We start from the raw sequence: 14477 nt of genomic DNA on the forward strand, positions 1-14477 counted from the left end.
GTGAAGAAAGAAAACCAAAGCAATTATGATGCCGCTGGCAGTTTTTCAAATAGAGCCAACCATTTTGCTTTAAGACGTTTAGGTTGAGCATAGGAGTGAAGACTTAATAAAGACTGGGCAAGGAGAAAGCTTTTCTAGGAGGTCTTAGATTTGTGTTTAATCTTATTTTAAATCGACACCCCCAAGAGTTAGATTTTCTGTTATATAGACGTGTGCCTCTCAGACGCAAATAATCCTTTGACACCTGTAAGTAAATCGATGTGGAAGACTCATAATAGTGGTGAGAGAGTTGGTTTAACGTGCAAAATGTACTAAATTATGTCCCAGCTTTCGGGGAAAATACTGAATAAAGTAGACTAAAACATTCCCCAAGAGCTCCCATTCATTTTAGGACAACTTGCTCAACTGGAATTATGTTTTTCTGTACAGTGGGGCATTTAAATGTCTGGTCAGAGAGAAATTGGGAGGAATTTTGAAATATTTTGACCGACTTTATGCCTCAGGCAACTTTTCCTATTCTGCATCAAATGTAGTGTGTTTTTACTTTGCTCACAACGCCTTTTAAATTATTTGCTTTACTGCACATTTTTGTCAGGAGGAATCGGTCCCTCCCCTCTCTTCCTCCGAGGACCCTCAGCAGGCCTCAGGGGAGGTTTTCAGGACTTGGCGTGGTTTTGCCCTGGTGAAAAGGGATGGTTTGCACTGCTTACCTCCTTTGGTTTTGTGAGGAAAGCGCCCTGGCCCATCAAGCTGTGCAGCGGCATATCAGGGAGAAAAGGGAAGGAATAAAAACCTAGAAAAGTTTGAGAAAGTTCCTTTAAATACTTCATGCATACCTGCGGGGGGGGGCGGGGGGAGAGGGGTAGAAAAACAGAGTAGAGCCTATCTGTGGCAACTGGGGTGGGGGGGAAGACTTTAGTAGAAAACCAACTTCATTTAAACGTTAGAGGCAGCAGCTTTGTTTGGAGTTTTAATCCCATGCTGGTGGATGCTAATTCTGTAACATTATACAGTTGCCTTTTTTTTTGGGTACAAAGGTGGAAGGGGGGTTTTCTTTTGTGTTTTTCAGTGCAAAGTGATTCTGATCAGAAAGGACCAAGGTTTCAGCTCCTACCTGACATTTCCATCTGAATCTACTTTTTTTTTTTTTAAGAGGGGGAAAGAAAGGTCTAGTTTTTCAGGAAAAGAACCTCTCTGCGCAATCCTGAAACTGATCTTTAGATTTGCTTTTCCTTAATCAATAGAAAAAACCTTTGATTGCAACTCAACACTTATCTGACTCTAACACAGGACTAACTGAATTTTTGGTTTTACGAGGAGGGGATTCAGACATCATTTCAGGAATCAGAAATAATCGGCAGCAAGTAGGGGAGAACTGACATGAATTCTTGTCTTACCTAATTTTTGCCTGGTTTCCCGAGATTTGGCTTAATATTTCTGACAGTTCCTCCAGTCTCTACAGAACAGGTTAGTGACATTTTTCATAAATACAAATACTTAAAAATGAATCCTCCTTACTGCTCTCTGAACTGTTTCCCTAAAGGCTCAAGTCTTAAACTCGCATGGCAGCTCCCTCTGCTAAAGCCTCGTGTGATCTCTGTTAGTCTTACTACCATTTTCAGCAAACGGACTAATATTTATTGTGTGCTTGAGACTTCAATGTATATACCTGACATTGAAGATTTACCATAAAACTCTCCCAGGGTAAATCCACTGATTTTCCATGAAAATGTGGCTGAAAAGTTGCAGTCGTTTCCAATAATAAGAGGAGGGTTTTTTTCAGTTTTTGAGAATTCTATCGGAGCAGACTGCAGGGTCTACCTGTGTACTTGGTTCTCAAGCAGGTATATGCGTAACTTGGATCTTTGCGTTATGTGTGCGCATCTCAGCTTTGTGGAGCGGCACAGACCATCCACCAGTTCCTCACGGAGGACAAAGCCGCCAGTTCAATGATTGTAACTAAGATGCAAACAAGTTCACTTTTATGATGTTCCTGCTTTCATTAATTTGCTGGAACTAATGACTTGCTTGCTACGTACTGGATTCTATTTTTATTGTAATGCCAAGGAGCAATCCTGGCGTGGTTCCTCTCTATTACCAACGTGTCTATCGTTCCTTTCACTAAGGAAAGTCAGTGGACAGAGTCTTCTATTGCCTGTGAATCTGGTCCGTACTTCAAAATGATGGATTGGCTCTGTCCTAGAGGGAAGGCGATGGCAAAACTCTAAATCCTCCTCTCCTACCTGCAGAAACACATTGTGCTTTAATCAACTTTTTATTTGCTCCTGATCAAAAGCTATTTTAAAAATGAGGAGAGCCAGGTCTCACAGAGGACAAATGCTTGTTCTAGAGACACAACGCAGGACCTGCCTCTTTAGAGCCTGGTCCTATTTCTCGTCCTTGGTAGCTACAGCATAGACGCCTTTCCTTTACTCGTTGCCACCTTCATTGATTCCATAGAATTTCCTGCAATTTGAATGATCTTATTGTACTTACAAACCGGCATCTCATGGGGGAGTCTAATTTGTTCGTGAAGCATTGAACTTGGGAGGACCTGCCAGCATTCAGGGAATTTCAACCTGATGCAGAACTGTTGATGTTGTTATGTGAATTTGTTCTATGATGGTTGTGATGTGGCTTGGGATTTGCTACCAAACACACCTGGTGTTCTATTTACTCTGGCAAGCTGGGGATTTTTTTTTTCTTTTTCTTTTTAAAATTCCAGGATGAATTATTCATCATTACTTAGAATTTGGGTCTCTTTCATCTTCGCACTTGTACAGCAGCAAGGTGAGTACTCCAGAATTCCATAAAGCTCTTGATTAGCATGCTCTTGAATTTATAAAGAGATACTTTTGTTGGAACTGTAATCGTCAGGGCAGGTGTACATGTGTCTACAGATACAGCAAGAAAAATGTAAATCACACTCCGTGGTCAAGGGCAAACTTCATTAACTTTGAATGATGTTCACTTCGATTCTTACTTTTTCTTATTTAACTTCAAACACAATTTATATATGCCAGGTTGCCCCATGTTAATGGAGTCGATCTTTAAAATAATGCAAATAATTTTCATTAAAAGTATATGGTATAAGTTCATGTGCACCCCATGCCTGATGATTGATTCCAATGAGGGCATTTAACCAGTGGCTCAGGTTTTAAAGGGTATTTTAAAAATATACTTGTTTTAGCCCAAATCAGGAATTCCCAATGGCATTTATGTCTTTGACTTGTATATTCGTGGCCTTGTACAATGGCAAGAAAACCTAAAACTTGCAGTGAAATGTGAAAATTATTCTCCTCAGTAATTTCATCTTCCCTGGGTAGCATCGCCCTGGGTAGGTGAGAGGCTACATACATTTCTTTCTACTGTTTTTGTATTTTAGAGAAGAAAGATGGGGAAATCTATACAGATTTGAAACTTTTATGACTAAAATTCTAAAGCATCTTTCTTGGTTTTGTTTGTTGGGTTCAGCTGACACATGCTTACAAGTCTGAGTGAACAGATCTATACTGTGTGTATAACCCTAACATTTTTTTGCTACGGTTGGGTAACTTTAAACAGTGATAATATGCAAACTATAGTGTGAAACCCCACAGTAATGAGAGTCCTATGGACCCTAGCCTCCTACACCTGCTCTAAGAAAGTTGTGTTTTATTTGGTGAGAAAAAAAAAAAGTTCTGGGAGCATAGTTATATATTTCTTGTGAAATTCTCAGCCTAAAGCCGGCATGGGTAGGCATCTTTTCTTTTGTTAATTCTGTTGTTAATGATAGGCCGTGCTGTTCACAAGTTGTATTTTTTTAGAATAGTGATGGCTTTGAAGGTGGAAACTACTATAGTTTCAACCTACTTCCCTTTATTAAGCACCTTTCTCATTCAACAAGTATTTATCAAGTACTGACAATATTTGGTATCTTTATTATTTGTATTCTTTTTTTTCTTAATTTTTTTAATGTTTTTATTTATTTTTGAGACAGAGAGAGACAGAGCATGAATGGGGGAGGGGCAGAGAGAGAGGGAGACACAGAATCGGAAGCAGGCTCCAGGCTCCGAGCCATCAGCCCAGAGCCCGACGCGGGGCTCGAACTCACGGACCGCAAGATCGTGACCTGAGCTAAAGTCGGACGCTTAACCGACTGAGCCACCCAGGCGCCCCTTATTTGTATTCTTAAAATGGAAAAATGTGAATGATTCATTCTCTCCTGTTTAAAATCTTGAACTGGTTAGGTTCACTCATGAAGAGAAGAATCTTGCAAATTTGCCTCACCTTTAGAGCAAGGAAAGAAGTTAGAGATAGCTTCCACGACCACACTTTCCTGTGTCCTCCCTGAGAGATATGGACTTTCCTTTTCCTAGACAGACTGGCCAAGGCTTCCCAGAATCTGAATTAATCCTTTCATTAAAATGATTACAATTCAGCATGAATTTCAGCCCTTACTCATACTCGGGCACGACTCCTAAAATGTTCCCTATGCAAGATAAATCCATGACATGGTTTGATTTGTTATTATTAATTTGAGAAAGTGCATCACCCTTCAAATTTAATAAGTGTCTATGTCTAACGCTATGATAGGGATTATAAAGAGACTTTTTTTTAAAAAAGGCCCTACCTTCTAGGAATTTGGAATTTGTTAGGTGTGTGTGAAGACGAATTTTAAAGAGCCCTTGTTTGCCTGCTGACTGTGGCACTAAATAAAGAACGTCGGCTGTGCTTCTGATTACACCAGCTACAGCCCTCCTTAACGGTCCGATTTGGTTGGCTTCTTGGAGACTTCCGGGGCTCGGGGAACAATGCTCGTGCACTAATGACTGGGCTAGTTTCCCCGTTCTCCTCTGATGTTAGCCATTGGAAACAGATTAGCTCTCTGACCAGACAGATCTCTCATTCCCTGCTCCAGGAAGAGAGAAGCTGGCACTTGGCCAGGCCCTGCTGTAGTCCTTTCTGGTCACTGTGCATTCTCCCTTACATGAGCTGTCGTATCCTCACTAAAAAGCTCCCGAAGGAGCAGGACGGTCCTTGGCCAGCTGCTCGCCAGCCTATCAGCACCATCAGCACAGAGCAGGGACTTTCTCAAGGAGAGGGCCTCACCTGAGATTGGGGTGTTGCAAGCAGGTAGCTCAAGATCCATGGCCGGAAGCCCCAAATGGATTTGCCACTGGCCGTGAAAATTAACAATTAAAAAAAGGAAGAAAAGGTGATACTCTATGGTTCTATTTTCATTCAAGACAAGAAAGGATGGAGGCAGAGAAAAGATACACCCCCAAACGTAGATTATTTCATAGATGCCATTGGACCTGATCATCGGTAACACAGACCTTGGGGAAATGGTCTAATTTCTCATGCTGAACCAGGCCACCTTTGCAAGAGTTTGGAAGAGACACTTCTGAGACACAAGCCAGGTTGCCAGGATGGGTGGTGATGTGGTTTACCAGAGGCGAGCTGTGTGTGTTCGTGCGATGACCCTCACCTTTGACGGGGCTGATGAGTAAGAGCCCTGTGCCTCCTCTCCAAAGAGTTCTCGGGGCCCCGCCTCCCTCGTCCCAGAGGCTCCCATGTCTGTCTTTCGTCAATAGGAACTGGGCAGAGAGCCCTCTTGCAGGGCCTGGGCTCAATGGAGTTCATTTGCGGGCCAGTTACTACAAACCGTCTCCTCCCACTTTTGTCCTGGCTCCAACTGTTGCTTATTTCCTTCTGGGATCTGGTATCTTCTACTGTGCAGGAGGAGGAGGGGACTCCTTTCAGGAAAAGACATGATAGTGGAATTCTTAAGCCAGGAGGGAGGTTCATAGCCACAGGCCACCGTCTCTCCGCTTGCCTTCCAATCAAGGATGAAGCTATCCTACGCCCTGCCAGACGGAGAAACCCCGTCTCAGTGCTCTGAGAGCTCCAGGCAGGGGTGATTTCACAGCCCTCCAGACAGTTTTAACCGTTGCTCTCTCCAGAACGTATGGAAGCACAGAAACAAAGCATGAAGTGATTTCTCCTAAGGAGAAATGGCATTGCTCCCATACTTTCCTTTCCAGAGGCAGAAGATAATGCATTGTGTACAGCTTAGGTTCAGGATAAACGAAAAGGCAGTCTGACTTGCATTTAGTTTGTAAGGCTCACTGAAAGAAGCTGGCTTTAGTGGGTGGGAGGGAAGCAGTTTGCCAAGCGAAGAGGGCCCTGCCATCTAGCTTACCACCGTCTCTCTCGACAGCTCAGCCCAGGGAGCTCATGTATCCATTCTGGCAGAATGACACAAAAACCCCGAAAGTAGACGACGGAAGCTCATCCGAGATTAAGCTGGCCATCCCCGTTTTCTTCTTTGGCGTTCCTTACCGCACCGTCTATGTAAGTGGAGGAGAGCCGGGCTCTGCTCTTTGTTTATCATTAAGGAAAACATTTTAAACACCTTCGTCCAGGGTTCCAGGAATGGAAGATTTATTGCCAGCTGGAATGACAAGTTCTGAGATTTCATGAGCTGATAGGTTTTATGATTAAGAAAGTCAAAGGTATATTTAATGGCTAATGTTCATAGTAGAGGAGTATACAGGGCAATAAATTGCTTTTGTGGGTGATTAAACACAGAAGTGAAGCAGAGGCCCCGATGCCATGAACATTATTTCTGCTACGCGACAAGATAAAAAGATACAATGAAGCACAATAGGAGCAATATCATTTTTCTTTCCCTTCTGGGGGTGTGAAAAGTTTAGGCATCTGCTGTTCTTTAGCTTCCTACCAATTTGGAACAGAGCCAGAGCATCGTAGAGGGATAATCAACTATTATGTGTAAGTTGTTTGCAGAACTGGCCGTCTTTGTTGGGTCTGAGATATGCCATGGGGTCCCATTTTCAAACCTGCATGAAGAAATGGTACCGTTTGTGTCAGAGTTCTCCTGGGCACCTGTGTTCTCAGGTTATTATTTTTTTTTTTAGGTCTTTGAGTTTCTTGCTAGTGAATGGTGGCACACTGAGAAGGTTCAGAGAAACTGAACCTGTCTCTATCTTTGGCCTTCAAGCATGGGGTGAGGCGTATGTAGATTCTATCACATTCTATTCTATTCTATTCTATTCTATTCTATTCTATTCTGTGTCTTGCCCTGAAGGAAGAACTGAAACTCCAATGCCTCTGTCTCTGGCCATCTCTGCACCTGGGACCTCTGTATTGCCCACACTTTGATGTATCTCTAAGGACTGACACCTATCAGAAAGTGGCTCCCTCCTCCACTGTCGAACCAGTGGTCCTTGAACCTGCAGCATCCACATCACTTTGGCGCTTGTTAGAAATGCCACATCTCAGGGCACGCCACCCCCCCCAAACTGCTGAATCAGAAGCTGGGAAGGGAGCCTGGTAATCTGAGTTTTAATGAGCCCTCCAGGTGATTCCGAGGCCCACCAAAGTCTGAGAACCTCTGATCTTCACTACAGAGTATAAGCGAAACACATGTGAGTCAATACCACCTCCCTCCGCTAGTCTGTGAGTCTTAATGACAGCTGTTATTTCCTAGCCAATACCTTGCTCTGGCATCCTGAGATGCCTTTTGGGGTCCACTTACAGCAGCGCCTCCTTAGTCTGTAACAGCCGATTGTAAATTTCAGAATGTGTTGAGCTGGTTTTGGAGATGAGAGGCGTGTACAGGACTTCCATTCTGGAAGCCTTAGTCTCAACGACCTCTAGAAAACATGGGTTTCATCGAGCTCCTCTTTCTCCTCTATTGTATCATGGAGTCCGAACAATTCTTGCCCTTGCAAAAGGAGGGTCCTTAATTTGGGGTAGACTTATTTGGGGGTAAAATGTTCCCTGGGTTTCCAGTACTTTGAGTCGTGCAATCTTTTTCGAGCTTCTCCTCTGGGTTGTTGGCTCTCTCGCGCACCCAAGAGGCTCTTAACATCCTTGTAGCTGGATCTCCGCTTCCCTTCCAAACCATACACTGTGGCTCCCCAAACAGATTGATGCACCCTTGGCCCAGGCACTGATAACTTACCGCTGGGATCTGGGTCACTGTTAATGTCCATAATATTACTGATTAAGAGGATGCAACCAACAATTAAATGTATAGGCAAGTGATCTCCAGGTTTTCTGGAGGTGTTGCAAGTGTTCCCATCGCAGACATTTCTGCTGTCGAAGCCGTTGTACAAGCCACAGGTTAAATCAATCTCACGGAGCTGCAGGCACAGGCAGAGGCTGAATTGTGTACAGGTCCTGCATCAGTGGAGTGTGCATATTGGCTCTGATTTGCAGTAGGCTCGGTAATTTAATAAGCTTACTAAGCCTCTTGCAAGTCATGAAGAAATCACCATAAGATAGTCATTTACATATACAACGTATAGATTTCACATCTCCATTTTTATGCAGCGATTATACAAAGACGCCATCAGACTGCAAGAGCTATCATGGAATTGGGCATCTGTAGGTTGTAACCTCGTCCTTGATGTGGGTACAGAGTGGTTGTGAAGTCAATTGAATCAATAGCAGTCCTTTAAATGCCTCATTCAGAACAGGGTATGGTTGATCCTGAGATCTGAGTTCAATAATGGAGTATTTGATTTAGCTTTTACTGACTCTCTTCTACTAGGAATCAAGGTGTAATATACAGCTCAACAATTTTTTAATTTAACTTGTTGCTTCCATGGTTTTGTCGTTGTTGTTGTTGTTTTTCTAACTATTTTGCATCTGTCATGCTGGATCTTCTTTATGGTCCACATTACCTCTTGCCTGGCCCAATGCACGTGCGTGCGCGCGCACACACACACACGCGCGCGCACACACACACACACACACCGGTAGCATTTTATAAGTGTAAACAGAGATAGGATAAAAAACATGAAAACAAGACTGATTATTAATAAGAAATGAAGCTGACCACAAATTGGAAGTGAAAGAAAACCAATGAGTTTGTCTGGGAGTAAATGAACCTCCTCGTTGAGTGCTGGAAGCTGGTGTTTGGGGGTTCCAACTCAGTGGTTTAAAAGTTGTTTTCATTCATATGATTAGGCCAATGTCTCTACTGGTTTGTGACTCTGACGTCACATTTGCAGATCCATTCTGGCCAACCTGTCTTATTTTTTCAGGTCAATAACAACGGAGTAGTTTCCTTCAATGTGCTAGTGAGCCAGTTCACGCCAGAATCCTTTCCCCTGACGGATGGGAGGGCCTTCATTGCTCCCTTTTGGGCAGATGTGCACAATGGAATCCGGGGCGAGATCTATTACAGAGAGACCATGGACCCTGTCATCTTGAAAAGAGCCACCAAGGACATCAGGAAGTACTTCAAAGACATGGCAACCTTCTCTGCCACTTGGGTTTTCATTGTGACATGGGAGGAAGTCACGTTTTATGGAGGGAGCAGTACCACACCTGTAATAATTCAAATTTTCTGTTTTCCACTTCCTATCCTGACATCTAATTCTTGTCCGTCTTCACTGCTATGACGGAGTCTAATTGTTAGAGCTGAGGAGTGTCAGTTTCCTGAGTTAAACTAATGAGTCTTGCCACCCGCTTTCCAGGAAACAGAGGGAGATATCATACCTGAGCAGTCCAGTCAGCTGTAATGATATCTCGCATGTGTCATCTCCATCACTTATCATTACGAATATCTAAAAAGAGCCTCTCCATAATTTTCTGGCAGAAGGTAGCATTCCTATTTTGCAGGAGAGTGATTGAGGTCCTGTGACCCTATCCAGGCCACATGCTTAGGGGCCCGTCAGGAACCCAAAGGTCTTTTTTTCTTGCCAGGGGCACAAATGCCTCTCTCTATCAGCTGATTTCCTTCCCCCTCCTTTTTTATTTTATTTTATTTTATTTATTTATTTATTTATTTATTGCCTTTTTTTTTTTTTTTTTTTACAAAGCCTGGTAGGAAGTGGAAAATAGGGGGCTGGATTTGGGTACAAATGACCTACCTGGTTCATTTTATTATGTTATGACCTTTTTTTTTTTATTGTGACCAGGTCTGGAATTATTCATATTTGATGCTAATTGAAGTGGGCAGTTAAAGCGTTTCATGAATAAAGTTTCAACATCTGCTCTGAAATCCCAAATGAGCAGTCAAATAAAAGTCAAATAAAGAAGATTATCACTGGAATTATCGTAGAGATAATCAACTTTCTATATAAAGGGACAGAACACGGTTTTCACAAAAGTCTGCAGCTCATTTGGGTGACTTTGGCAGTGGAGATTTTTGAAGTAGCAGACGTATCTCCAACTGTATAATTTCCAGTAAGCAAAGACATTCAAAACTCTGCCCTCTGCTTTCTTAGCATTATTTCCAATTCCATCTGTTTTCCAATTTCCTTGGCAATGAGTCGGTTGTTTAGGGATGGAATAGAAACTACTGAGTTAGAGGCAGAGGTGGAAAAGTGCTGGGCCAGCCATTCACGGCTGCCTGCATTGAGCACATTGTGTTTTAGAACCTTCTGACCCCAGAGCATGAGAATGCACTTTACCGCTAAGAGGTTCTGGAGAACAGAAAGACGCAAGTTTAAACGGTGGATGCGTTGGCTAGAAATCACCTCTCAAGCAGCATACATTTCCCTCTGTCATGTTATGGATTGCTAACAACTCCTGGAGTGATGTTTTATGTCCTTCAAGCCTCATACCTTACAACGTTAAAATGCAGGATGCTAGTGATCGATAAATTTTAGCGGCAGTGGGGGGGGGGAAAAGAGAAGAAATGCCCATCAAATGCTGACCACCATTTTTTCCAAAAAAACTTCCGTTGGCCACAAAAATGGCAAGATAATTTAGATACTTTCTGGTTCGTACTTTGGAGGAAATTTGGGGGCTAGGTAAGAACTCTTTCGATGAGGATGAATGAGGCAACAGCTAAGTGCTTTGGGCTCCTTGGAGAAAAGACGGTTCAAGCCTTCCAAGCTGCTGATGTGTCCATCCATCTCTATCTTTTAAACTGACTCGTCTTCCATCTGTCGTCACCCCAGGTTTCCCCTCCTCTGTAGGAACACACATCACTGGGCCAAATAAGCAAATGGCGTGAGAAGTCCTTAGAGGTGGAAGTTGCCGTTCATTGGAAGCCTGATAGCAAGGGAGAGAGAAGAGGACATCTCTACTTTCAGGAGGGAAAACTAATGGTTATTAAGAGCTTACTGTGAGCCCAGTGCTGTGATAGGCTAGTTGTGCATTTCATTTAGCCCCCGCAGGGATGTTGTGTAGTAAGCAAAACTCATTCCACCTGAAAGGTGGGGCCATAGGCCCAGGAAGTTAAGTGAGCTGCCCTAGTGACAAGCGAGGAGATTTGAACCTCACGGGAGGCCAAGCAAGGTTCAAGTTAACATGCCCTCACTCCAATTCCTGGACTCTCCCCTCCAGCTGCCTCCTCCTCCAGGCATCACTGAAAGTCCTCTGCAAAATAAAAGGGCTTTCCAAGAATGGAAAAAAACACGGTTCCGCCAAAAACAGATCGGGAGGAGCCTAAGAGCAAATGTTGAGGAGATACGTACGCGTAGGGTGTGTGAGAGCGAGGCAGAACGTGCGCGAGGGCGAGCCAGCCCTTGTGGGGTGGTTAGGGTGCTTGGTTGGCTTTGGGGTGACTTCTGGGTTGTTCTCAAGACCTGCTTGCACCAGAGATATTTCCAACTTTATTTCAGGAGAAGGGATACCCTCCTTGAAGGAGAATCCCAGTCTGGAGGAGGGTTGCTCTTCAGACCTCCTGTGACCTTGACTTGATGCCTGTCTCCAGAACCCGACCCTGCAGTGATCTTAGAGCAAAATCTCGAGCTGACTCCTCGGGCATCTCGGTGCCCCACTTACCTCTTTTGTTGAGCGGGGCCAAAGAGTAGAGGCATACACCTGCCCGACCCTATCATGAGCGCCATCGGCTATGGCAGGCACCGAGCTGGAGGAGAGAATCCGCATTTACAAAAAGGGCTTTTCTTTACTTGCACCTTGTCTCCCTCCCCGAGACTGTCTAGGATGGGAGATTTGGGGCTTCCAAGATCCTCCACCCCAGTCTGATTACACAGGATAAGAATTTGGGTCTTCCTCTGTGTCTGACGGAACGTTAGCCGGGATGGTATCAGGCAGCTGGGGAAAGTGTGAGGCTTGAATGGAAAAGGTCAGCCTCCTCTCTTTTAGCCCTCCTTTTATTTGCATTTCCTGAAAACCCGTGTCGAGGGGTAGGGATTAACCAAGGGAGACAGTAAAGGACAGAGTTGGCTACGGCTTGTTTCTGGAAACTGTTCGCGAGGCTTGTTTGAATTTATATAACATCTCTATCCTAAAAAGGTGAAAATGAAGACCGCGTGTAATGACAGTGCACTGAGAGAGAGACTGGGGGCTCCGGCTCGAATCCCATCTTCTGTCGCTAGATCCTTGCAAAATGTCCAGCAATTCATCTCCCTCAGCCCTCGGTTTTTAAGCTCTCAGATGAGAAAGGGCCAAAAAATTGCCCCCCTTAGCATTGGTCTGAGGTACAGGCGGGTGCTGAGATTTCTGCAGATATAAAGTGATACATGCACGCTCAATTAGAAGAGCAATTTCTCCCCAGAAAGTGCTTTTTAAAAACCACATTCCCACTTCCATTTTAAAGAGGGGAGACAGCTCACCAAGATTAGCGGGTGTTTTCCAGGACGCAAGAGAGCACAGCGCAGACGTTGGCCCTTAGTCAACACTGACGGGCATTTGATGGCCCTCCTCCCCGCCTGCCGACGCCCCATCCAACCTGCTCAGGGAACAGGTGCCTGTGGCCCTTCCCCTGCCTGGACCACTTCCTATAGTTTATTCTCATGCTGCCATCTATAGGTGCTCACGCATTATCACAAGCCGCGCGGGGCCTCTGACTTCTCTGGCTTGAATCAGAGCTGTAAAAGGGGGTGCTGAGTCAGCCCCTAGGTTCTCCTCAGGCAATTTCTCTTTTCAGGTGCATGCTCCCACATGTCTCGCTTTCCCGACTGGGGGCGAGAACAAAGTCAGAGAGGAGGCAGCGCGTGAGGGCTGGCACTGGAGCAGCTCTGAGCTGCCGGGGGGCAGGGAAGGTGCAGGGTAGAGGGGGCTGGGGAGAGGAGCTTCTGGGAAGGGAAGTCATGAGACCACCCACTGCCATCCTGTAGGTGAACACCTTCCAGGCTGTCCTGGTGTCTGATGGATCCTATACATTCACGCTCTTCAATTATTATGAAATCAATTGGACCACTGGGACAGCGAGCGGCGGTGACCCCCTGACCGGCCTTGGGGGAGTGATGGCACAGGTATGTGGCTCTCCATTTCATGTCCACCCTGTTTCCGAAGTACTCTTCTCCTTGCTTAGTCTGCTCAGCATGCTGGAGGGAACCCTGCCAACCGTTTTGAGCTAGAGAAGCGTGTCTGATTTTGCAGGTGGACCGAGAGGCTAATCTTGCCCATCTGTGGTACCTTGACGTGGGTGTGGCATGAGCTAGGCAGGCCTTTCTCACCTGCAGTGGTGGCCCCGGGAACTCCAGGAAAAGGGGTCTCCTGATTTCGATGTGCTGGAATCTGAAGATAAGGTACGAGGGCCAGTTAACCCACAAGGGTGGTGTTTGTGTTCAAGTCTCGCCTTCCTTTTGTGCTCTAGGCAGGATTTAATGGTGGAAACCTCACCAATTTCTTCAGCCTCCCGGGGTCAAGAACCCCTGATATTGTGAATATCCAAGAGACCACGAACGTCAATGTTCCAGGCCGCTGGGCATTCAAAGTTGACGGGAAGGAAATTGACCCAGCCAATGGCTGCACCTCCAGAGGTAAAGGCTTTTCCTCTTCTCCATATGGCAAAGCAGGGTTTGCTTGGTGTGGATTGACAGGCAGGCTTTTAAGCCACGGGGGCGGGCTCGTTCCCGATGCCTTACTCTTGACATCTCTCAGCTGGGTAATGGAGATCAAGGTAATTTTAGCATGCACATTCATCACACCGGGAGCTGAAACCCTGCATTTGCTCCACAGCGGTTTTCGAAGTCCTTGCCTGGGGTGTGAACACAGCTTCCCCTTCGAAATAACTCCGCAGAAGTGGACGTGGCTCTTGAGCGATTGCTCAGCCAGAGGGACAGAAGGGAGCCCTCCTGCTTAACATTATTCTTGTTGTTGTTGCTGCCATCCCCCCCTTTCCATTTTTCTTCTCCTCTTCACTCCTGCTTTGCCATCTGCACCCTGTAGATCTGCAGGAGTGGGAGAGATCAGAGCGTTGCCACGTCTCCACGGGAGTAAATCAGCACTCCCTAGTGTGATTAGAAAGAAAGGGGGGGAAGTGTCATCGTCTTCAGGGTAGCGTCTCCTAAACTCGTGTCTGCAGCGGCAAAACATACAGGAGTTTGGGGAGAATCAAAGCTGGCTTTAGGTCTGTGTTGAACAAGCTGTAGCTGAGCCTCTCTTCCTTTACGGTGGCATCCAAAGTTTGGGGCCTTTTCTGAACTATCCAAAACCTCTTTGGATGTGCACAACAGCCTGGGAGTCTCACAAGAACATCCTGGCTTATAGATTCCTGCTTCTTATGTGTGTGAAAGTAGTCAGAAAGCCGTATTTCTGTT

At 45.2% G+C, this 14477-nt stretch overlaps 1 protein-coding gene and 1 long non-coding RNA gene across 3 annotated transcripts in view; one reads left to right on the top strand and one right to left on the bottom strand.

Annotated features, from left to right (window-relative positions):
* Window positions 1–14477, top strand: part of LOC102958854 (tubulin-specific chaperone cofactor E-like protein) — a 161043-nt gene that overhangs the window by 87986 nt on the left and 58580 nt on the right. The window contains exons 9-13 of one of the 2 annotated variants that reach the window (XM_042957902.1): window positions 2726–2790; window positions 6203–6336; window positions 9057–9344; window positions 13050–13187; window positions 13532–13697. In XM_042957902.1, the coding sequence (XP_042813836.1) occupies window positions 2726–2790; window positions 6203–6336; window positions 9057–9344; window positions 13050–13187; window positions 13532–13697 (791 nt within the window). Of the gene's footprint in view, window positions 1–2725; window positions 2791–6202; window positions 6337–9056; window positions 9345–13049; window positions 13188–13531; window positions 13698–14477 lie in introns of those variants that run through there. The other variant, XM_042957903.1, reaches the window with a different exon arrangement.
* LOC122231042 overlaps window positions 1–14477 on the bottom strand; it is a 32823-nt gene that overhangs the window by 11493 nt on the left and 6853 nt on the right. Inside the window, exon 2 of the long non-coding RNA XR_006208151.1 lies at window positions 711–793. This is a non-coding gene — a long non-coding RNA (uncharacterized LOC122231042). The remainder of the gene's footprint in view (window positions 1–710; window positions 794–14477) is intronic.

Source organism: Panthera tigris, chromosome D1 (assembly GCF_018350195.1).
Source record: "Panthera tigris isolate Pti1 chromosome D1, P.tigris_Pti1_mat1.1, whole genome shotgun sequence".
Taxonomy (NCBI): Eukaryota; Metazoa; Chordata; class Mammalia; order Carnivora; family Felidae; genus Panthera; species Panthera tigris.